This window comes from Haliaeetus leucocephalus, unplaced genomic scaffold (assembly GCF_000737465.1).
Source record: "Haliaeetus leucocephalus isolate CR32 unplaced genomic scaffold, Haliaeetus_leucocephalus-4.0 Scaffold240, whole genome shotgun sequence".
NCBI classification, from domain to species: Eukaryota; Metazoa; Chordata; class Aves; order Accipitriformes; family Accipitridae; genus Haliaeetus; species Haliaeetus leucocephalus.
The window spans coordinates 9,857,348-9,883,412 of NW_010972676.1; the positions used below are offsets into that span (position 1 = coordinate 9,857,348).

The 26,065-nt window shown below is 36.8% G+C and overlaps 1 protein-coding gene across 1 annotated transcript in view; it reads right to left on the reverse strand.

Moving 5' to 3' along the window:
* SLC9A9 (solute carrier family 9, subfamily A (NHE9, cation proton antiporter 9), member 9) overlaps nt 1–26,065 on the reverse strand; it is a 215,988-nt gene that overhangs the window by 46,532 nt on the left and 143,391 nt on the right. The window contains exons 13-14 of the mRNA XM_010568429.1: nt 14,993–15,041; nt 9,267–9,346 (exon numbers count right to left, since the gene is read on the reverse strand). Of these exons, the coding sequence (XP_010566731.1) occupies nt 9,267–9,346; nt 14,993–15,041 (129 nt within the window). The remainder of the gene's footprint in view (nt 1–9,266; nt 9,347–14,992; nt 15,042–26,065) is intronic.

The window sequence follows — 26,065 nt, forward strand, 5'->3', positions numbered from 1 at the left end:
TTGCATCCTCTAACAACAGTTAAACTGAGCTCATAAGATGTGATGACCTGCTGCAATACTTCATGCAAACTTGTAGTCAGCCCTGAATCAGTACTTTCATTCTTCTGATTTATCCTCTCCACCTTCCTTTAGCATCCCCTTGAGAAGAAGTGCTGAATTAAGAACTGGTACTAAGATTGGATGATTCACAATATATTTGAATGTGTGATGATGCACATGCTCTAGTGAATCAGGCACCTATTTCAATATCAGAAAATAGAAAATGGTTCTTGAGTTTCTCTGCTGCCAAGAATTGCATTATTTTGAATCACTGATTGCCAGGGAGTTCTTAAAATTAGAGTAAACCATTTTTTTTTCCCCTCATGTGTTTGCACGTTTGCCTCAGCCTTATTGGTGGTTCTGTGTTAGGGTGTGCTAAAGCAGTTTAACTCAACTCAAAACTATCATAGCCAACACAAACTAAGGATACCAACAGTGCTTCTTCCAGAGCAACCATTTAAAATGGGAAGAATGCCAATCTACAGACTAAGCTTCCAAATAAGACCTGTATTGAGGGCCTCATCCACACTCACTGAAGGCACAGGAACACGTCAGTGACTTTAAGGGTTTTGTATCCAGATATTAGCTTTCTGTATAAGAGTTCAGTTCAAGAATACTTTCTAATGGAAAAAACTTTAATGTGCCCTTTGGCATTCCTGATAATAACCTTAATCACACTGAATTCCTTTAGTCTCACAGCTTTTACAGGAATACCACTGTAATTTAACATTAATAACAGACCCTTACTAGGAAGCATTACTAGTTTCTTGCTTAGGTGATGTTATAATTAGCAGTATCTTGCTGTGACAATTGCTGCTGTAAAAGAAGTGCCATTTATAGGTGGTATTACATATGCAGCATATGCTGCATGCACGTCCAAGCATTCTGATATGTGCTAAGTGACTGGAAAGGCAACAGTGGAAGATGTACATGCAGAAGAACATTTAAAAACATTTTAGATGTAATGCAAAGTAACTTTTTGCACATACAGGGCTGTAAATGAAATAATAAGAGACTTGAAAGAAGGTTATAAGTTATGCTTGATTAAATCTGTGTTACAGGCTTCCGGTACTCATATCATACTTGAGTCTCCTGGGTGCTGTTAAGTATTGTCAGCCAACAAACTATAATTTCTTGCTTGAGTGGACTAATACAAGAGTAGACTTCTGCTTCTTTGTACATTAAGATTACAGTATGCTGTAACAATAAAATAAGAAGGGGAAAAAAAAATAAAGCAAAATAAAAAATTGCCACACAGAATAATGATTAATACTTATCAGCAGAATTAGATGCTAAGATGGCTTGAGCTATAATTTGTTGAGATCAATAAACTGAGTCCATTTACTTCACTAGGCTTTACATCAACTTCAAGTTCTGTGTTTTGATTTGACAGGTACTGTAACAGACAGTTACGCAGGTAGAAGTAAGCTGCAGAACTGGAAGGTGTTTCTTGAAATGTAGCAATTTTTCTAGTTGTGTATTTTGTTCATGCTGGAACATTTGGCTCTTGGTCAACAGCTATTAATATAGCACCTCTATAAAATAGGCTTATAAGAGGAATCCTCTGTACTTAGTTCTGTCTTGGTAGCACACGTGATGAATTTCTCTTGTGCTAAATTGTAAATCTTGACGGTATCTAGTTTTAACATGCTATAGCTGTATATGGTGGCTTCATACAGCTGAAATCATTAAAACTAAAAATGAAAACAGTTCTGTAAGCTGGATTGCCTGACTGAGGCCTTCGTTGTATGGAGTGCTATGTGCTCTTGGTGGTACTTCTAGGATTCCACTGGTCTGCTGAATAGCTTCAGAAATGGCCCTTGGTAAATCTGGGAGGAATGGCATGGATATTTCAGCTCTTGGGTGTATTGCAGAGCTTCCTCAGGTCAGCGGGACTGACCACTCACCCACAGGCAGTGATGAAGCACGTAGTGGTGCTTTGCAGAGAAAGGGGCTGCTTTAATGAATGCCAGACACTAAAATATACTGAAGGAAATTAGTCGTACCCAGTCAAAAATTTTCAGATGTGTTATTTTTGTGTCTAAAGTGCAGGCTTGCTGAAATAAAAGAAGTCACTTTCAGCAGTGCTGTAGACAGAAGCTTTACCTGTTTCCTGCCCCCTTTCCCTTTACTCCCCTGACTCTGGCAAACCATGTGGAAGGCACATTAACAGCCTCTGCTGAAAGACCTGCAAAAGCCAGTTTTCTTAGGGCTCCAGAGGCTCCAGTTCCACTTCTCTAATTTTTGTCAACTTTCTGACCTACTTGGTGGGCTGCCAGACTCCTATGCAGTTGATAAGCCTCGGAAACATTTCAGAAATACTATTAAAAAAAAAAAACCCAAAAAGTTTTGAGTTTTAAAATGAGCTTTGGAATTGTTTTGTACTGGAAAGATTAAAATGTTATATTTCTTCTATGAACAATTTTATTTTTCAATTTTAGAACTCTTTGTGGGATGAGGATTGTAGTTTCTAGCTATTGCAGATTTTAATGCATTTTAATATATTTTTACATGAAAGAAAGTGACATAGCTGCATGAAGACCCACGTACTTATATTGGGGCCACTGAGGTCTGTGAAACAGTCTTTATATTCAGTTGTAGTTCTTGTTAACAGAAATTGAGAGAACCCCTTGAGCAGCACAAACAAAAGGTATGCTACATAAAATGAGCTAGGATGTTAAATAGAAAAGCTGGTGAGATTCTTTGCTGAGTTGTCTAGAATAAGCTGTAGGCCAGGTTCTGCCTTAGATGCCATGCAAAACTCTTACGAAAATCAATGACCGTTTGGTGCAAAGAACAGAAAATAGAACCTGGCCCAGCATGTCTCCAGTGGATGACAACAAGGATTCAATAACAGCTTACAAAACACTGTGGTTTGTTTGTTTTGGTTTTTTTTTTCGGACTTTACTGTGAATCTCTTTTCTTAAAGCACTTCCCCTTTTCTCAGATTGCAACAATAATGACATGCTCTCCTTCTCTACTTGTCCCATGCCTGCACTGTTTAACCATTATTTTGAACACTGCTTTTTTTTTTTTTTTAAATCCCATAGTTTCCCCCATGTGTCTCTTTATATCTTCCTTTAAAGGCAAAAGCACTGCATACTACTATGGAGGCTTTAAAAGAAATCAAGAAATTTGATATAATGGCTTTGCTACCACTGAAGTAAAACCTTTGGCAAAAAAAAAGTCCTCTTCCAGAATGACTTAGTTTCTGTATTATTTTACATAGCTGGAAGAGATAAAATTAGATTATGAAAAAGAATCTGATTTTCTAGTGTCTTTCTTTGTCAGTTCCTTTCCTTCCTAACTTTTTTATTTTGCCTTTTTTTTGTTTTGTTTTAAACATGTAAATAGACCTTTCTGCAATGTACTGAATATTAGCGTCTGGATGAAAAATCTAAATAGTAAAGATTTCAGACTTCATCTCTTTTTGATTATATTTTGTGGAACCAAAATTCCTGCATTTCCCTTCTTCCTTCAGGATCATGGTGGGAAACGGTGGGTTCAAAGACTTATAGTTTGCAATAAAAATATCAAGACATTATCATAAATAATCGTTACATATGTCTCTCTGTAAAGGAAGGGTGAAAAGGATCATATGTGAAATATTGGAAAAGAACTAGGGATTTTTCATTTAACGCTTGTATTTAACTTTGTATTCATACTTGTGATTTAAATCATGTTTAGTTATCTTTTCTTGTAAAAATACCCGGACGTGAATGAGATTTTAAAAGAATTGACATGAGAGAAACTTTACAAATGAGAATGATTTTACTTGCATATTCAGCGTGGAATTGTTTAAGAATTATTTATCCAGGATTCTTTCTGTGAATGGAGGACGAACTGAGGTCACTTATTATTCTGGTTAATTGTTAGCTATGTTTATTTATTAGGTTAATTTGCAGAGTTTCAACACTCTTGCGTCCTTGGAAAGGGTCAGGAAATAGCACCAAATCAGATATACTGATTATCTGTGCTGTAAAAAGAACAATGAGTTTTTCTAGATCGTGTCCTTGAAAATGTGTTGTTGGAATGACTTTTGAATCAAGTTCAGGCAATTGTTGCTAATTATAAAATGCCTTCTGTGGACCCTGTACTGTTCAAGTTTGCAGTGTTTGAGAACGTTTTATGATATAGTCAGCTGCTCTTGTGTCTTGTTTGTGTTATGATATCCACTATAATTCATTTACTAAGATTTCTGCTTTCAGTTTTTATTACGATCTGCTTGTAACAGCTGCAAAACTGATTTTTGTGCTCTAAGTTCTGGTCCAAAACTAGGACACTGTGCTATTTTGCTGTTGTCACTGAACTGATAAAGAATACCAATCAGAATATTAGTAATTAAGAAACTTTTAATTCTCTAGCAGGTAGAAGAAAACAGTGTGCACGTGCATGCTCACAGCCTCTTGTTTTTTTCTTCCAAAGATGTCTGTCTCTGATACGAGAGTGGCAAGTCATCCCATAAGGAAAAATCAGCTGAAGACCACAAAATGCTGAATCTTTCTTTGATCATCAGTTCATCCTGGAATGTGCTTTTGCTTTTAGTAGCTTTTCTATTTTCTCACAGGCACAGAATAGTACTTATCTTACTTCATAGGCAGCCATTATGTCTGTTTTATCAGTGTACAAAGCACAGGAGAAATAAAATGATAGGTGCCCTGATAAGTGAAGGAGGATAAACTTTTGAAGTCTACAAATAATGCAATTCCTTTTGGCTGATTGATTTCAGGTAAGTGCAAAGGACACAACCTTTTTTTTTAAACTGAAAGGAATGCATCTGAATGATGGATAACTGCAGTTCAAGTAGAAACACTTTTATAAGTTGCTTTATGGAGAAGTGGCTCACTCTGTCCAAGACTCCTGCTTTTATTCAGTGTAACTGAATGTTAGTTCATTAGATTGATAAGAAATCTGTAAAGAAGTAAAAAACTCTCCTTCTACAACTCTATTTGTGGCAGTGTGCATGTGAGCTGCTCGAAAAGAAAAGCTCTGTGCAAGTTAGCTACATTGCTATTTGGTAGCTTGGAGCAGTATCAAGGATGCAGCAGACCTGTCATTGCAATACTTATAATACCCATACTAGCCAGCTAACAACAATCATCATATCTCTCTTGCTCCCTCTCACCCTCACGTGTGCCAGAAATAGGCAGCATTGGTGCTCTGGTCATGTTGTTTAGTCTTGGAGGACCACATCACGTGCAATCTTATCCTTACTTCATTGCCAGAAAATTAGACTTGGCTGCAGGTGGGCCCAAGGGCTGTGTCTTGCAATTTAACACTTATTAAGTATTCAAGGAAACTTACCGTGCATTTGAAGTCTTTGTCCCTCTTCCTTCCCTTCTTGCTTTCTTCTATTGTAACATTGCATACGTTTTCCTGTTACGCAGTAACTATTTTTTTTTCTCAATGCTATTTTCAGTGTGTACCATTAAAGTACATATCCTGCAACATAACGTAAGCTTCTCCTTTTGAAGATGGTGAGTATTTATGGATGGAAACATTTTAGCCCATACATTATGCTCTCTTTTTTTCATCTTTGGTTTCAGTTATTTTTGCACTTTTGTGTTTTAGTGCAGCAATCATAAATCCTTCCTTCTCCTCTCAGTATACAGTATGAGAAGCCAGGATCACAGTGTAGTCATCTTCCTGACTAATGCTACAGAACAGCCAGTGAGAGCAAAAATGCCCCCGCATGAGGAAGTGAGAATTATGTGAAGAGAGAGAAAGAAGCCTTAGTGGACAAAAAGCCTTGTGTAAGATCATGTTAAACCAGGAATGTGTTAAACAGGTGAAGATTGTTTGCAAGATACTTTGATTGTATTAATTTTACCTTCATTTTTAGTGGTAGATTGTAACTTGGAATACAGACCTATGTAGAGGAGGAATTCTAGCTCTAGTCAGGAACACAATGTCTTGGGACTAGGCAGGCAAAATCCAGAGATATTTGCTGGATTAAGCAAGTGAAGCCTTTGGGAACTGAGAAGAGTTAAAAGCAAATGGCTACCAGCTGGGAGCAAAGCTATAATTTTGTTGTGGGATGTGGTGGAAAGGGACAACTTTGCTCGCCATTTGAGCTCTGCCCTTATATGCACAGGTTCTTGCCCTTGCAGGATGAAATTTCCACCTACTTACTAATTTGTTAGCTAAACTTGGCTACATCTGCCTTGAAAAAACACAAACAACAATATAAAGCCATATATTATTACAATTTTAAAGCCATGTATATTAGTGCTGGATTATAGATCTTGGTTTTTTTCCCCTGATAAATTCTTGAAATACTTTTCTTTATTCCCTCACTTTTCCACTAGCCTTAAGTAGGATATTACAGCTTCAAACAGTAATGCATTGTAAGCTGTAAAAACAAAGAAATTGAAATAAATTCACTGGAATTTATCCACTGTCAGATACTAAGTATTTTATTTTGCATTTTCCTTTTTTAAATTATTGACATGCAAATCCAAGAGGATACGTCTAAGTACTTGTATGATCTGATCAATAATTTTATTATTCCAATATTAACATTTCTTAGCCTAGAAATTAGAGAATGGTATGTTTTTCTTAGGTGTCAAGACCTGATTCAAAGATAATTGCTTAAAGAGAACAACCCTTATTGAATCTATCAAGGTCCTACTGTTTCTTTCAGAATAAAATAAAATTTGATTCTCAAACAGAATTTCAGGGTTTGTTTTTTTTTTTTTTTTTGTATAGTTCTACCCTAGCATGGCACGTTACCATTGCCTAAGACCACTAAACTAAGTAGAAATCATTCATAAGGACAGCAAGGAACAGCACAACTTTTTGATTTTCTCAGTGATGCTTCCTCACTCTTGCTTCTCCCTTGTGAAATAAGTAGGCATAAGAGATGTTATTGCCAGAAGAGCGGGTAGATTTGTGTTAATGCCTAAGAGCAAATGTCAAACTAGAAATGTCAAAGTCTTGTCTGCTTTCGAAGTATATAACCAGATAGATTATTATTTTGCTGTATCCTTTCTTTGAAAACTTTATCATAATCCTCTACGCAATCTTGTATTGGGCACAAATACTGTGCTACGTGACAATTTCTTCTAAATTTAGCAGCAAAGCTTTGTAACGTTAGGCAGGGAAAAGCAAAAGAAAGTTTGGGTGGATAATTTCCCTGAAAACAATGTCTTTCAGAAATAGTCATACCAAAGAAATGCTTGGAGCTGCGAGTCACAGCATTAGTGGGCTGAACCACCATTCTGTCCAGGTATAGGGGCATACATTTTCAGGATTAGTCAAATGTAGAAGTATTATTTGTAAATAAAAACATATTTTAGGATATAGGGCTATAATATCTGAAAATATGAATTCTAAAGAAAAATCATGACTTGACTGGAAGAGAGATTGACTTATGAATAACTTTGTTCTTTTTGAGAATAGTTTTAAAACTCACTTAAAATGTTTTCTTGAAATGCAAAAGAAATGGAAACCAGACTTTCTAGAATAAAGCATCAGGCACCCATATTCAAGATCTCCACCATACAGATAATGTCTGAGAAGTGGTGCTTCTGCTGCCTTCTACAGTCCTTTCATTTTGCATGTACTGTTGTCTGGCTCTTTCATACCAGCTTCTGTCCCTTGTTTTCTAGCTCTACCCTTGTTGTCTCTTTCATGTCTTTTTTTAACTCGTGCCTCTGTCCTGTTCTTGCCTTCCACTTTTTTTTGCTTTCTCTCTCTTTTTATTTCCTCTTCTTTTTCAGAGCAAATTCCCCTCCCCCCCGTCCCCCATCTGTTCCTTCTGACTTACAGTTTCTAAGATATATCACAACCATAGGCTATTCCTTCTGAAAAAGAAGTGGGACTGGATGGTAGTTAAAGCCAGGTATGCTGGTACTTAGCATTAACATTTAAACATTATTTTTCCCCTTCATACAGCATTTACCTACTATTTCTAAGTTTTCTTGAAGAATTATCCTAGGGAAACATTTTGATGTTAAGTGCTTTTTGGCCCTTAAAACTGCTCTGGTAGATGAATTAGGGCAATACATTCATTTTTAACCAAAAAGACGTTTTTTCCATCAAAAGTCTCTTTGAAGGATAACTTCACTTGAACTCTCTAAGGAAGCTGTATTCCCAAAGAGTTACATTTTATCAGCTGAAATATTGCATCCTAGTTTGCTGCAGCTGGTATCAGAAAAACATACATGTAGCCTTAATGTTAATCTCTACTCAGCACTGCAGGGTAATGGACCAATATATGTGCTATTGAATAATGGAGACTACTGGTAGAGCTTTGCCCGTTCAGCTCCTGAGCCAGCATGCATGGAAATTAGCAGATGGGCTTCTCTTATATTCATCGTATATCTCTGTTAAAGGCTTAGGGCATGATTGTTATTGTGGGATCTCATTGATAGCTACGCAAAGCCTTTGCAAAGTCAGTTTAAAATGACAATAAATTAGAACGGTAGCTTTTACCATCTTTGCACAGGCATTAGTGACAGCATGAGTGTTAAAGAGTGTATGTTCTACCTTGGCTTTGGGAGGATGTTCTTTTTAAGAATATTTAAAAAAAAATCACTTAAAATATTTTCTTGAAATGCAAAAGACATGGAAACCAGACTTTCTAGAATAAAGCATCAGACCCCCATATTCAAGATCTCTACTATACACGCCTCAGTAGGAATGTGAATAGAAGCACAAAGGCTCAGGAATCCAGGGAACAGGAAGTATGAGCTCCAGAGAATTCCTGGGAGCTACATTTTCACAATGGGTGCATCTTTCTGTGTTTGTAAAAGGTCTGGGTAAACCAGTGTTGTCTTGTTTTTACTTTCTGTTGGGTAGCTACTGCTTTTGGAATATATGGGCAGGCAGCAGCCATTGGGCTGCTTCAGTCTTCCAACCTCCAGGTTTCCCAAACACAGATTTTACACCCTGATTAATAATTGGATTAATTTTATCCTGGAATTTAAAAAGGTTAATTTATTTAAACCTATTGTCTCTATACTACTGTAGGGCAGAGCTTCTTAAGTGGTTCTCACTCCCCATAGCCTCAATCAGGAATGTACTACCACTGCACTGCCCAGCTTCTCTAGACTTTCTGTTTCTTTGAACTTACAAAATTTTTTTCTCCTTACTAAAGACAAAAGCATAGTTTTTTTTTAACATGTTTGGTTTTTAAAAGCATAATCGTTTTTGGATTCTTAAATATTTTGAAGGTGCCGGTTGTAATGCAACTATCATCTATAGCTTATAACAGAAAAGGATACTTATGGTCAAAGCCATACCATATTCTGAAAAGCCAGGCACTCTCAGCTTTGGTTGTATTTTTATCCAAGTTAGATGCGCTCTGCAAAATAGACGAATAAAGTAGAAAACATTTTTATAACATAAATAAAACATGGAGTTCCAATATTAAAAATACATGTCAAACCAAATTACAATTAACTGTGCGGTTTTTTGTTGTTGTTTTTTTAACTTAAAAACCTTCTTTGGCACACAAATGTCATCTCTGTGAATTGGTTCAGGAGGAAATTCGCTCATATAGCACACTTCTCATTGCTATATACTCATAGGAAGAGTGCAGCATTTACTTTCATTAATGATTCCAATTTTACTAAGAAGCACTATATTCTGCAATCAATAAAATTATATTTCGATTTAATTGCCATTGTGGGATTACTTCAGTTTACTCCTGCAAGATCAGATGCTATTTGTGTATGTCTAATAAAATTTCATACCCTAAGGGATCGTGATTTTCTAATAATTATGACACTACTTTCCTTTCTGTGCTTCTTTCCAAGGGGAGAGGAACACAACTTGAGTCAACAAGACTCAGAATGCTGTGTTCCATTCTCCAAGCTAATTCTGGGGCACGCTGCACAGGTAGATAGATGGACTATCCTTTTACTCAGGGTCATAATTTGGAATAATATGCTAGAAACAGTCATCTGTACAAAGACAGTTAGTTGTACTCCAGGCATCACATCAGTACTAGCCGAAGAATTAGCATCAGGATAGAATTAGGAATGGGATTGCCAGTTCTCTAAGGATATTTCATTATTGTCTTGTTTGTGTTTTGCTGCAAGTTAGATTATTTTTTAGTGGGAATATTTTTCTCTATGCAATTGTAAACCAATTTATCTAATAATTTTTATATTTTAATCCAATAATATATTAAGAATGTGATTTCCTATTATACATAAACATACATGAAAATGGGCTGATGATAATAATGTCAATGGTCTCATCCTCAAAACTGCAAGGTCTAGTTCTAAGCCAGCCTGTACATGGGAACTTCTACATTGATTTCACTGAGTTTTGAATAAGGTTATATGGAGACAGAAATCATATTGTAGCTGTTACAATTTTGCTAATGTCAAAGGTAGTCACAGTGAATTTACAAATGCACCAAATAGGCCAAATACCGTTCTTGTAACCTGTTTCCTTGTTACTGACTTGAGTATTTTAGTAACTCCCCCTAGCAACTGGGGAGGCTGGAGGAGGGAAGAAGATGGTGCTAATCCCTAACCGATCAGCAGAGCATTCTTCGAAGCCTTTAATATCTAATAGTGCATTTTGTCAAAATAGATACAGATTGGGAAAAGGGCTGAAACATATAAGCAGGAAGCTTGATGGTAGGTAAAGTCTATGTTAGCTCAGAACAACAAGAACACTGAAAGAAAGAGGGTGAAGGACTAAAGTAGACAGGAATAGAGGTGAGAAAGAGGAGGACAGGCATGGAAATAGACATATCATGGAGTGGGCTGCAGCAAGCAGTCAATGAGTACAATGCAGAGGAAGGCTAGTTAAAAGCATAGAAAGCTCTGTAAATGGCCTATGCGTCCTTGGTTTGACTACCAGTGTTTCCAGAAGCCATAGTGTTGTTGGTTAACTCCTCTTTCCAAACTCATTGTATATCTAGCTTCCTCTTGTGGGAACAAGATTCCTCATATGGGAAGATGAATTGTTCCCGTATGAAAGCAGTGGACAAAAAAGCCTACACCAGAGTATAATTCTCCAAGAATTTGCTGGTCCTGACCTGGGCCTGCTTTTATTTCTTGCACTAATGTTTATTGCTGCTTTGCTTTGTCCCTGCTGTGGTGGCCTGTAACTCTGGCTTGTTTGAGCTCTGCGAGTTTGACATGTGTTGCACCTTCTTCCTTTTGTATATATAATCTGTGTTGTGTTACCAGCTTTTGTGTTAACAGGAACCTGGGTAGTTATCTGTAGTGCAGCTCCTGCATAAACAGTACAGTCAGAGGATGGCAGGAGATGTCGGTGTGAATGCTTTTGGGCTATTGCACATCCTTGGATCCTATGATCTTAAAAAGTAACTTTTCACTTTCCCTACAGTTCAGAGAGGTAGAAGTAGGGGAGACAGTCCACCACCTCTTCTGGACAACAATTTTCTCTTAGGGAAGTGAGAATGCCAGTGTTTCTCATCTCTTACTTGGGAATTACCCATATGGAGATTATTCTCATTAGTCACTTGCAATAAATTCACCAACCAGCTGGCAGATGATGGGGAAAGTATAAATAATTTCCTTATTATACTAATAAAGGGACGGTTAAATAAACTATGAATATTAGTTTGACAGAGATCATATTAATAGGTGTTTTGCAGGCTATTTAGTTTTCTCTGGAGATCAATACTATATCTACAACATTTTTTCCAAAATGCTTGTAGAAAATATATTCTTACACTGTCTCAATAGAGATTAACATAGCGGAATGTCTGAGATACGTAAACCATCTGAATAAAATATGCTATTAGATATCTTTGTGTATGGAAAATTAGCTAAAAAGCCCACTGCCATAAAAGCTTTTGTCTTTTTTTAATAGATCAACTTTGTAACTCTTAGTGTTTAAGTATCCTGCATTCTACTTACCAGAGTTAGCTTTTGGTGTTTATACTCTGAATATATGTGATATGCAGTAAACTGCTTTTGTTTATTTTTATATATTATTTTCTATACAATAATATATATTATCTGTAGTACGTATTATGTAATTAAATTCTTTCAGAACTGAGTTATAACAGTTCATCAATAAATAAATGGATATGAATATGAGGCTGTTATTTCTTCTGTTTATGCTTATGTTGTGATAATGATTTAATGATAAATACATTTAAGGCAAGGCAGAACTGACACAAAGAAACTGAGAGATGCTTTTGTTGGATGAGGTCACAGTATGGTGAAGTCCAGACGCTAATTATACATTAAAAGGCTCTACACCTTTGCTGGGGAAGAAGCCCTGGGTTCCAGGTCTTACAACTTGACTTGGAATTTGTTGCTAGCTGACAGCCAAAATTACTGGTTGAGGCAGTCCGGAAGATAGCATAATCAGGAATCCAGAAACAATGGTGTACATTGAAGTCTTGACTAAATAAATCTAATTCTTTCAGAGAAGAGAAAATTAAATTTGTGGAAGGGAAGAAGGGAGATCGACATGAAGAGGTAGGAAAGGGAAAGGGTTATGGAGCCATATAGCTGCTATTGCCTCTGATAGTGCTCATGAGGTGGCAGGTGTTTAAGGCTTTTTCTGCCTCTAAAAAATCCAGGTCTGTTTACAGATATGGATTCAGAGGTTCCCGCATACAGATACCCTGTGTCCTGGTAGTTAGAGTGGTCACAGAGGAGATAGATTCAAATCTCTGCAGCAGACCTTGTGGCTTCCCCGTTCTGGCTGAGTACTCTGCCTGAGAAGGGAGGAGCCTAGAGGCTTATTTTCCACTAATTTTTCTGTCATTTAAACATCTTATTCTTGAGATGTTATTCAGTTCTTATTTCTGGTACAATCCCCTTGAAGTTCCAATTAACAGCACTGAGAGCTGGCATGTGGTTTAAAGTTCATCTGGGTGAGAGCTTTAACTGGCAGCGGGAGATATTGGCACTTGATATGTTATTTGTCCAGGAATATATGCAAGAAAAACAACTGCTTTCACTGTGAAGACACACTAAGATAGGAAGAAAATGAGAAGTAGGTAAACTAAGTAAAAACATCATATTAGAAATAAAGGGAAAGAAAAAAGACAACAAAGAGGAATGAGAGAGGGATGAGATGAAAGAGAAAATTAAAAGATATAACCTGATGTAAATCGAGTAACTGTGATGGGTCCTGAGTTAAAACAAAGATGGCTATAGAGAATGCAGCAAAGGTCTGAATTAGTAAAACATTGAGATGTCAAATACAAAAAAGTCAGACAAATGAAAATAGAATACTGTAGCGGGGGGAAAGAATAATCAGAGCAGCAAAACTATCTTCCAAGATAGCATTCCTTATAGTAGTAAATTTTTACTTGGACATGATAGGGCATGAAAGGTGTTATATTTATTTACACCTGCTGTGTTGTATTGCTGAGTTTTGTCAACAGAGATAGGTGTTAATTCACAGGGCACAGCTGGGCCATTGGATGTGTTATTGTTATTCATAAACATGATTATTTTCATTTTTAATAAAAGGAGAAAATTAGATGCCTATAGACTTTTGAAGAAATCAGGTTCTCACAAAATGTGCATTCAGTCAATTTTATACTGCATTCAGTGTTCTCTGATCTTTGATAATTAATGAATTCTGCAAAGTAGAAGATTTCTGAAATGATATATCTTTAAAATCCAAAAAAGAACAGATTAAGATTAAGGTTCTGTGTCCTGGCCTTGGTCAGAATTTGGGCAGAGGCATTGCAGGAATTCCGACCAAGACACTTAGGAGAGTGATATTAGCAATTAGTCCCCTCAGAATAAATCAGTATCTTGGCATGGTGCAATGGAGTGTTATGCTAGACCTTTTAATAGCGACTGAGTTGTAAAATTAAGGATATGGTCAGATATGAATAATATTATTCTTCTTTTTTCCAAAGAAACATTAGGATACTTAGGCACCTGAATTCAATTCAAATTCAATGAAAGTTGAGACCCTAAATGCCTTCAAATACGTGCAAATGTGTAAATGTTAAGAATACTCAGTGTGTAAGATATCATTTAGGCAGAATTTTGATGTAACTTTAATGTATTTTCAAGTGAATACAGTATCTTATTCGTGTCTTGCCCGAACTTATCTTCTACATTTTATATCACTGTTGGGTTATTTCAATTTCAGTTCCAGTGGTGCAGTCTGAAAGACTGCATGGGATGGTATTACCTAGAAACAGGAGCACAGTGTTAGGCACTTTTTTGCTTTGGCAATTTATCAACTTGTAGCATTGCTTCTCCCTAGTCTTACTGAATGCAGTATAAAATTGACTGAATGCACATTTTGTGAGAACCTGATTTCTTCAAAAGTCTATAGGCATCTAATTTTCTCCTTTTATTAAAAATGAAAATAATCATGTTTATGAATAACAATAACACATCCAATGGCCCACGTACTTACCGTGCTGAAACATGTTACATCTGCGTATTGACTCTCTATAGATTTCTACTGTTCCAGGTAGTGAGGCATTTGAAACAATGTGTATGACAAAAAAGGGTGACAGATGAACAGCTGCAGCTTGTTAAATAGCCTGCTTTAGTTTAAAGTTTTCAAGTTAATAATGTACTTAGGTTTCCATGTGAAAAATATTTTCAGAAACCTGACCTACTAGAACTGAACACTACACATACCCCCTTTTTATTCCAGGCAATTAAACATTGTTCTGAGATGTCTCATTTCCATAAATGCAGCGTTTGGAAGGTGATAAATATTTGGATATATCAAGGCAATACTTCTATTATTTTGTTTATTAGACCTCTCAAGATATCTTTGCATTTATTTATAATTTACTTCAAAACTCTAACATTTTTAGTTACAAAATTTTCATGAGTGCATGCACATTGAAAAAAAAAATCTCCTCTCTTTGTACCTTGTACAATAAAGGTACTTTGCAGCTCCTTTTTATTTTCAACCCACCTGTTTTAAACATTTTCAGCTATAACACTATTTTTGACAAACATGATCTGCCAACAATTGAACAGTTTTTAATTCAGCACGTATGTCTAAAATCCTGACATACCTGGCTTGCAGCTTCTGTTTTCAGATCTTCATCTGGATCTATGCCAACTCTGTTAAAAAAAAACCAACAAAACCAAAGACATATGGTAATGATCTGATATATATTAGAGGGCTTTGAGGGTAGAAATGTTTCTCTTGTGCCACTCATTTCCTACTAGGTGAGAAATGCAGAGAGGAGGTGACAAAACATTGAGATAATTTTTTTAATCAAGGAAGTTCTTAAGTTTTTAGGAAACTTGAGATTTTTTTGAACTGCCACTCATAACACCTGAGATTAGATCTTTACCCTGGCTCTGATCCATATCTGGGGAGAGACAATCAAGTCATTAACCTTTGCTATGAAATTCTTAATTACTGGCAGAAGAGAGGTGTTGAGGAGGAACTGGAGTTAGTGAGGTATGTGGAGGATAGGACTGCAGGGCTCTGGCATTTCTTGACTGTGCTGCATTATGGGTAGCTTGTAGCATTTGGAAAGGGCTTTACTTGGCGTACAAGGTAGGGGGAAGCAAACTGGAGGGGAGAGGAAACTGCAGTGGGTGATGTGCAAGATGATGAGAACCTGGGTGGTGTTTTACTAATACGGACAGGAAAAAAATAAGATTGGCTGTTAAATGTGGTGTGGTGGAAGAACTGACATTCTGAATAGAGCTGATGCTCAGTTCTGAGGAGAAATGTAGCAGAAATGTTATGAGTTGAATGACAGAGGCTTGTGCTCATGTTCACACCAAGAAAGGAAGGAGAGCAGTGAGGGATGTTGAAAAATGAACCTTCTTATCATCAGAATCTGAAGGCCACAGCTAGGGTGACCAACAGCCTCTGAATGCCTCACAAGCTCCCATATAGCATCAGGTCCACTGAGCTAATACAGAATTTACTGATGCAAAGAAAATGTACTCTTTCACTAGATATTCATTTAAGGCTACTTTACTGTTTTTCTGACAGTCTTCCTTCTTGAGTATATTTTTGCTTTTGGTAATAACACATCAGAATAGTTTTAAAAATAATATTTAATGCTTAATAATAATTAAGCATTCTTTCCTGTAAGTATTATGCATATAATTTTATTCAGTCAGAGACAATGACAGGAACTATATGCAGAGTAGATGCTTTTTATATGTAAATACTGAATGGAAGAGAAAAAAAGACTTTTTTTTTTCTATCGTAGCTCTTGAGTTTCAACAAATATGAGTCCTTCAGGCATAAATATTTGTATCTTTTTATTAAAAATAACAATCCTGGTGCTGACTCGACAAGGAGACAGAATGAATAGCTGTTTCTTTTTCTTTTTCTTTTTTTTTCCTGTTCTTTAAATTGCTAGAAAAAGATTCTGATGGTACTAACCTATTCATTACTTTGGAGTAAAGCAAGTTAGGTATTTTCCATTTCATTAAAATGGAAACATTTACATGGGAAAAGAAAAAGAAACATTCCACAGAGGTTTAACCATCTTTCTCACATTGGATTTGTTATTGTCATATACAGAACAGTTGTGTCTAGGGCCTTATCTGTGCTCAGCATTGTAAAACTACATAGTGTGAGACAGCCCTGCAGAGTATACAGGATGTGAAGGCTGAAACAATGGCACAAATGCAGGTGTGATGGTCCCAAATTCATAAAACAGGTCAGAATCAGAAAAACAATCCCAGTCTCCTAAATGCAATTACATGCCCTGTTTATTAGACTACACTTATTCGCTAGACGAGTTTGCCAACACAGAAAAGCACCAGCAGTACAATAGTTAAGGGTCTGCACAGTTCTGGAAATAAAAAAATTCAAAGCATTTACGCATGATAGGTGCAGCTGAAAGGCGAGGCTACAGCACAAACTTCCCCACACTCGGTTCTCCTTAATGAGCTTGACTTGACCTCAAAGAATCAGTCTCCTGGGACAGAAGTAATTTAGCCTTCATGCAGTTCTGAACTTACTGGAGTTGAGAAACTGCCAGTTCTGACTGATTGCGTGTGTTGGAGTTGTGATGTGTTTATTATAGAATGAGCTAAGACAACAGAAAATACTTCACCCGGGACTAAAAGGACTGTAATAGCAAATGTGAAAAAGGGTAGGCAATGGGGCCAATAGGAGCTGGAGTTTCTGGCTGTGATATCATTTCAGCAACAGTGATATAACTACTAACTAATCACACTGACAACAGGGATCCATCGGCATAGAAAAAAATCTGGATTTACAGAGTTTTGCAGAATTTGTGGTGTGCTTAAGCTTCTCTGCATGTATAATATCTAATCCTTATGGTCATAGAGATAGCTAGTTGGTTTGCCTTGTTTATTCTGCAGACAATAGATTATTATATGGCACATATGAAGATACTCACATGAAACCTTAACAGGAGTATTACATTTAAAGCCAGAAAGAACCAGCAAGAAATATCTAATGAAATCATACTTTGAAAAAGAAAAGAAGGTTTCTATGCCACATGAATGCCACAAAGCCACAGATGATGCTTTCCTTTGGTCTAGTCTCTGTTCTTGTTTAAAACACTGGGTCAGATGCCATTGCTGTTTTTCTCATGGAATAGTATCTTGCTATTGGAAATTAGTGTGGATAGCACAATCTTACCTATTGATTTAAAGTCCCTTGGGAAAAGGACCAGATCATTCTTTGCGTTCTATGGGAGAGTTTTTTAATGCATTAAAATAGCGATACATTTTTGTAATAATTTGAACATTAACAACTTTGTTAAGTATGCACTAAGCAGACTCCATTCAGTCATTTCTGAAATTGAAGCTAATTATTTCATATCCAAACACAGGCTTGGGAGCCTAACATCAGGCACCTAGCATTGAAAATCATGGCCTGCTATAATTAACTCTGATACACTTGACATGAACTAGAATGCTATTTTTAAGTTGCAAATGTTGAAAAAACAAAGCATAACAAATTATATGAGACAGTCAAGACAACTGAAATTAAGCACAGATATGCACTTCAAGTTTACATCCTTGACTTCCTCAAAAGACCTGCTAGATCTAATGCTATTGTTTCTAGAATTTGCAAACTTAAAATTTGTATAGATTACTATGAAGGCCTCTAAGAAATACTCTGTTGTTAACATTTGTATAAACATCTTTCCCCTTTTAACCTTCTCAGTTTTCCATTTCTGTGAGAAGACTTAATGCATGGTCAGAAAAATATTTTCTTAGTATTTTTTCTCCCTTCTTGCTGTCAACTTTGTCTCTTTTCTCCTATTATGTTGTTTTACTTCTTGCAGTCTCCCTTTTCCGTCTTTCTCTGTCCCACTTCCCTGGTTGCTCTCTATTCCTTGTTCATTTCTACTTGGCTCTTCTAAATAGTGTATGCTTTTATTTCTGCCTTTCTATTTTTGCATTTTTTTATTCTATACATAAAACACTTAAGATGACTTCTCTTCCATAAAAACAAATGCAATGACTTTTTAATCAGATCTATATTGCAGCAGAGTTTATTTACTCTATGTATTTAGATAGGCTTTAGAAATGTTTTAGATTCAAATATGCTACATATGAAGGAGTTAAAAATCCTGAAAGCTGCTCTGTGTTATTCTTTTTAATTTGGGTCTTTTTTTGGAGCCCTGTGTGTGTGTGTTAGTTTTTAAATAATGGCTATATCAAAACCTGGATTCAGAGATTCTTCGAAGTTGCTATATTCAAAATCTGGAAGTGAAGCTTGTGACTTCAGCTCATCTCTAACAATTAGGCCCAGGCATTGCTAGGGACTGTGCATTAGTCTGCAGAAGTACCCTTTACAGTTGATGGTATTTAAATCCCCATGTGCTACCAGCTGCATCATTTTTTTTAGCAACAGTCAGAATGCATTTGGTAATAAGAGGAGGAATGTGTCACTGAATACAAAGCAGTTGATAACATCTTTTCTGATGTGGTTTGAAATGAAAATGGATGGAAAGATAAATCCCAAATTGTCAGGGGAACCAGTAGTAAGAAATACAAAACCAATCCATAGGAATACCAAGTAGTAAATCACTATTCAGGCATTGCAAACTTTTAATTCCCTCACTTCAAATCACCACAAAGTCAACACTGTAGGATAAAATCTTTGCTTTCTACAGTGAAGCCACAGAAAGACGTATAAACTTATGTCTTCGTAAGGATCTATGCATGCAGAGCAGAACTTTCGGTGTACATACTTAAAAGCGTGATTCTCAGCCCTTCTGCAATTTAAGTGCCAAGAAATCTGTAAATAGAGATATTTCTTTGAAATCTGAATTCTGATTACTGAAATTCTACTTCTGGGCCTGTATAGGCTTTCTGTATTTGCAGAACAGAGCCTGGTTCATGCAAGTTTAATCTCGCTCGCAGGCCCACCTAGTCTAGTTTGCACCTACCATATACTCACACTGGTTAGCTGTGCTCCGGGTGAAGCAGCCGAGACTGTACTTGAAAACACGTCCTGAGAGCACATAGTTGATTCCATCCCCTTTTTATTTAATGACTGATCAATTCAAGTGTCTTGCAAAGAAGTGGGAAGCCTGGTTTCATCAGTTGCCTCAAACTGAGGTGATTCCACACCACACCTCTCAGAAGCGCCAGAAATACTGGCCTGAGAATGATACGGGTGGTGACACCATCCTGATGGCACCTGTCCTGCTGATGCTGCCTTCTTGTACCAAACACCTTTCAACTTCAAGCACCGATGAAGCCCAAAGAAACAGTTGTTTATATGTGTATTATTTAACGTAGCTAATGATTTAATAAACAAAACATCAGGCTTGCGAAAATTTACAAGGGAAATATTTCCTAATGTGAGTAACAGTCTTCCCTAATCTAAGTGTATGATGGTGAATGTGTACTTGATAGAATATGATATTACAGATAAAGGTCAGAATTAGCCATGCCTCCTCTGCTTCCTTTTCTAGATCAGTGGGGAAACAAAGGCAATTCAAGAGGTGAAAAGTCTGGCATCTCTTTCTGTTTCTGGCCCCATACTATAAAATGGGGTTAATAATACTTTTTCCACCCCATTGCTCATGTTTTGTGTATTTAACATGTAAGTGCACATCCTTCATTATCTTTGTACAATATCCAGCTTAGAGCTATGGTTTTGTGTAGAGTGCTAGGAGTGCTGCTGTAAAATAATTAATAGCAATATTGGTTTCTTGCTTGTCAAAAGGTTTTACAGGAAGAATTCAGCCTTCTCATTGCAATTGCATCAGCCTTCCACTGGCTGTCTCACTGTAACTAAAACAGTCTTTAAGCCTCAGTTTTTATCTCAAAAACTGCACATACCAAGAAGGGTTTTCTGATTAAGTGATTTATAACCCAATTTTCATAGATGGCCATTAAACAGCATTTGCAACAGGAGTCTTGAATATTTTTGCATGAATAAATCTGAAGCTTGTAGCTATCCATCATCAGCATATTGCATTCAGTACAGAATTATTAACTGTAAAGACTAGAAACATGAGCAAAATCCAAAAAAGATTGTTTCACCACCTCTAATAAATCATTACAATTGAAATTAAAAAACCTTCAGGATAAATAATGATTACTCAAGCCATTATTCTTGTCCATGTGGCAGTAAGTGTGATGTGTATTCCTAACAAACTGACACCTAAAATCTGCCTTTGCTTCTAGATTGCTATGTTGCTGCTATATATTGCTATTGCTGTGGACTGATGCTGTCAAAACCACCTGCTTTTTTACAGTACAATATTTTGATTGACATAAATCCCATGAAGAATTACAGTATGAGTATAGATCCTCAAAGTTCAGCTCAAGCTAATTTTTTTAATAAATGAAAACACTTTAAGGCAAGAATAATCACTTGGATCCCACAGCAGAAAGAGCAAATCAATTTAATTTCATGCTGAGAAGGATTAAAATAAATTATCAGGTAAACAATGCTTCCTAAATGGTTATGACAGTTGTTTGCCATGTGGCTAGTGCTTTCTATCTTATATCCACAATGTACTGAAATAGAGCAGAGTATGATTTTAAACCTGTAGAATCATGTGAGAAAGAGATAAGTGTGCCATAGTTTGACTTTTGAACTTGTCATTTCATAAAACTGGTGAGATAATTTTTTGGGGCAATGCCACTGCAAAACATTAGTCCTACGGTCAAGGTCTATGGACCATTTTTGGTGGACATATGGACAATTACTTGGTTGCAGAGTGGGCAATTAAATTAATATGATAACTGTATAAATGCTTTCCAAGTAAAGAAGGGCTGCGATGTATGAAGATAATGTGTAAATGCAAATAGACAATGTCTGAAGAAGGAACTGTAGTGCTCTATAAGAGATTCACAAGTTATAGTCTCTAGATGTGATCTTAATTATCAATAAGATTGTGAAATTGTGGATAATGTCACTGCATAAAATTTTACCAATAGCTTCCCTATAGCTGTGCAGCTGTGTGAAGTAAAATGCTAAAATTTAAAAATAGATGATGGCTTACATTTACATCATGCACTTATGCAGATAGTAACTAGAATGATGAACTGGATCTTTAGGTATCCGGTATCTGATTTTCTGTTCTGTTAATCCTATTTTATCTCGATACTGGGGGGGCTAAAATAGTTTGGTCACTTTGAAGTAACAATGTACATCTATCTGTATGGTAGAATGCAATGTGAGATGTCTTACAAGCATGACAGCGTGGCACTCCAGCTCAGGAGTTCTGAGAAGCAGTGATTTATGTCCCTGTAATGCTTCTGGCACATGCAGTAGGTTATGAATGTCATTGTGCTATGTAAATATACCTGTAGTGAGGAATCAGGCCTCTTGCTTAAAAATATGAACCAAATTCGACTAAAATGAGCATCATTTAACTTCTGTGGAATTTTTAGAAATCATCATTTGTAGTAGCAGCAGTGCATGTGAATAGAATTGGACTAAAATCAGAGTGAAGGTTGGCAGCAACCAAAATAATGTGAACTTCCATGTGGTGACAATGTAAGAACTGGGACTTGTTTTCAGGTTTAAGGAAAGATCATTGTAGTAGATTCTCAGTCTAGAGTAAGAGGTGTTTGTTAAATTGTTCATTACATTATGACACACAGGCTTGGTACACCGAAAATTAGCAAATCTAGCTGGATGGGAAATGCAAGTTGTGTGTTTATGTCCACAGATGCTGTAATTGCATGAATTACATTGAATTCCATGGCAGGTTGGAAAAATAGCAGCTGCTGGCTCTGCCAAACCCACTCTGCACACTTACTTTGCCCTAATGGCATACTACTTATAGCTACCTAAGCAGATCTAACTCGCAGCACATAGCTGCAAGTCAGTTCAGGAATTTTTTGCGTACAGGCAGTGGGCTGCATGTGATTCCCACTTTAAAGCTTGATTCTGAAAAATGTAGGGCAAGGCCATTTTACATTCATGCATATATACGTACATGTGTGCAGTCTTTAGGGTTCCAAACTCATAACTGCTTCCTGCCTCTGATACTAAGTGAGTGCGTGAGAAATTTGATTTCTGTACTTTCTCTAGAACTGTTTTCTTGGACTTCACAAGAGTTGCCCAATTAAATATCTTTGATGTGTGGCCCGTAAACAGCTAGTGAAACCCAAGGACCCTTGGCAGCAATGTTAATCATCCACTTGGGACATCAGCTGATCAGCATTAATTTGCTTCTTTTCTGCACTCATGTCTCTTCTGTGAAACTCTCCCTCACTTTAGTTCCCCCCCTTCACTTTTGGTTTTCCTATTTGTATATATGCTTATAGTAATATATTGTAAATGTACCTTTCACTGCACTGTGCTATGTGATCTAGCTATCACCTTCTACTTGGCCGTTTATAGCTCTGCTTTGCTGAGTAACATTTCACTTGCATGTTTTATTTTCCTACTCCTGCTTTAGGGAGAAGAAAATCTTTTCATAAAAAGGTATTTTTAGTAGTTTGAATTTAGATTAATAAACTTTCTGTTTTAAAGTATGTGGAAAACTCTACCGCTCTTCCCCCCTTTTTATATCCTTATCTGGAAAACATGTATCTCAAATGCAGTTGTTTTTCTAGGAACCTGGCAATGTTCAGATCCCTCTGGCAGTTCAGCAAAGCTTTGTTCTATTCCCCGTTCCTTAGTAAGGACTGGACTGTATGTCCTGTGCTTGTGTGTCAGCCATTCCCTTCACCCTGCCCCAATAGAGCAGTTTTTCTTCATCCTTCCTTTTTCTAAAATGCCCCCCACAGTTTTTGCATAGAATCTGAATTGCAGTGTGAGGGGAGGTTTCCAGAAGGCGCTCAGCATGGGCCTAACGGCTCCTATTCAAGCCAATGTCACCGGTGTCACTGGCTTCAAAAGGAGCAAAGTTAGACCAGCACCGAGTGTTTCCAAAGAGCCTTTCCTTAATGTTTTTGCCATCTCTCGGCATTCCTGACCTATACAGGGATGTGGTGGTCATGTTAATTTTGCAGTGATCATTGTACTGCAATCGCTTATCTGACATAGGTTTCATTAACAGATTGACTGGTTCAATGGCACTTCCTGGTATTGCCGTCATTTGCTGTTTTCTCAGTGAAAGAAATAGATAGTTTCATGCAGCTTATTTATGTAAAACCCAAGATCTATAGAACAAGGTAAGCACTTTACTGCCTGCTTTTCAAGCATTTAAATTCTGTCTATAAGCTCCCTCTTGTTTTGAAGAGCAGGAAGTCCAGAACAGTGTCATAAGGTTACATGGCCATAGTCAGTTAATAGTCACTGCCCTTCTCAGTTACACTCTTCACTTATTCAAAAGGTATGTGATTACTGGTAGGCAATCAGACATAGAATTATGGGCAAAGGATGGGAAAGCTTGAAAGGACTGTAATCCTCCTAAATTTTTATTTTTAATCTCAGCTACAGAAAAAACCCAAACACTCAGCAAATCTAAAATTTGGATAACTCCATTGCTACAAGAAGCCTTCTAAAATGAAACCCTTATGCTAACACTAGAATCTTTATTAAAATGTTACAGAATTATTAAAAATTGGGTTTGTTCTAAATTGGAAAAAATCTGTTCAGACTCAATTGAGATGCAGATGCCCCTGGAGAAAAATGTGGTTACAAGGTCACATCACTCAGGAACAGAGAAACTGAACAATAACAACACATGAAAAATAATCTGACTCGAAAAAATTTCTAAAATTGCAAGAGAAGTTTAGACATGAGGAATGTACGTGATAGTAGCTGGGATATACAGTGCAATTATCACTTTCTCAGGCTGTGTTTTGCTATTTAGTTTTCACCTGAGTTTATGTCTCAGATGAGAAGTGAGACTCCTAGAATAAGAGGATCCCTTGATATCGTATTATAGCATTGGTGCAGCATTGACTTAGGAGAAAGGATGGGATGTGGTACCTCTTTGGTAGTAATGAGGTTTGTTCTTTTGAGTGCTAAACCAGTAAATCCCAACAGAGTTGAGCTTTTGGAATATTGTTGGATCACAGCACAGAGTGGCAAGGCTGTCCCAGGGTGACTGTGATACCTCCCATCCAAACTCTTTACCCTGTTACTGTTTTTGAGGAGAGAAAAAAAAAAAAAAAAAGGTATGTTGTGATTTCCCTTACTTTAAGCCAAATGGTCTTGTATTTTGAATAGCACTTATTGGGACTGATACCAGCCTACATGTGTTAAGGACAAGTGATCATGCAGAGAGAAGGAGCTACTGGTGATGGCAGGTGCTTTTTTCTTCTACTTAAGATGTTGCAAAATGGAGAGGTATAGACGCACAAATGCACCGCAGCATCATCCTTTCAATAAGAGGCAGCACACAAACCACAATATTCATGAGCCTCCACATGCTTTAAGAAATTCAGTATTATTACCATACCTCTCCTTATGCTGTGAGGAAGTCTATAGATCAAATGCTCTGTACACAATTCTGAAACTGTATTAATAAAAAAACCCCTGAAACATTATTAAAAATGCATTTTCCATTAATGCAAAAAGATAGAAACACCACTGTATTAAAAGAAGTATCATTTTTGCACATAACAAATGTCCTAATTGCTACTTTTATGAACTCTATGGAGATGAATACAGCTTTCAAAAAAAAAAAAAAAAGTCAGGAATTAGGCCATTTTGTTGGCATCTTACTTAGACTACTAATGAGCTTTGCCAGCCAGGAAAAATGAGAACTGATTTTACAAAAGATCTGTATGAGGAAAAGAAACCACACTCAGATGTATTTCGACAATTTCCTACAGATGAGGCTAGTTAATTCTTGGCTCAGAAATAACAGTTCCCTCCAGTGAATTATGTCAATGATTTTTAGAGCAGTAAAATGTTTGTTCTGTGAATCACTTTAGGTGTCTGTTCCTTTATTTTCCTTTAACATAAACAGCACAGCTTTGGAAAGAAGCCCAGGCCATTGTAGATGCATTACATTATTGCTAACGTGATTAACCCAAAGTAAAACATTTAATGCTCCTGAAGCGTTAGTCTAAATAATGAGAGGACCAACTCTTAAGTTCCCTGGGCTCACAGCATGGGGAAAAACGTATCATGCACTTCATCTTTTGCATTGACATTTGAAATTTATCACACAAAGCTGGTACTGGGAGCAATTCTGTGCATACCCATTTTAAGTGAAGAGTAATGCTGGTCAAACTAAATGCACGCTACAACCAAAACACGCTGAGTAAATGCTTGCTACTGGCTTTGCTGCTGAGAACTGGTGACAAGGTACCTGGCATGAAAGCCATCACTGATCTTTCCATTTAGACTGCTCTTTTCACAAGCAGTTTGTAAATCAGCTGCATTGCTTAAGTTCATATTTAATTCCCAGTTTGAAATATGTTCACCTAAGTTCTGTCTGAAACGCTCAGAACAGCAGGAAATGATAGTAAGGACTTGTATGGATTGATTGACCCAAGGCTGTATAAAACAGATATGTGGTATATTGGAGACTATACCTTCAAAGATATGCTGTACAGTTGTTTTACCAAAGGGTAAATCAAAATGGCATTTCTGAATTCTTGAAATGGTCTTAACCATGCAGCACAATGGCCTTTAGAGCTGAGGTCACTACATTCATAAGCAGATACATTGCAGCTGGTAATCTGAGTAAGCATTGATAGGATTTTTTAATGTTTCCTCATCTAGAAGTAAATATTGCAGGACAGAGTGCTCAGCT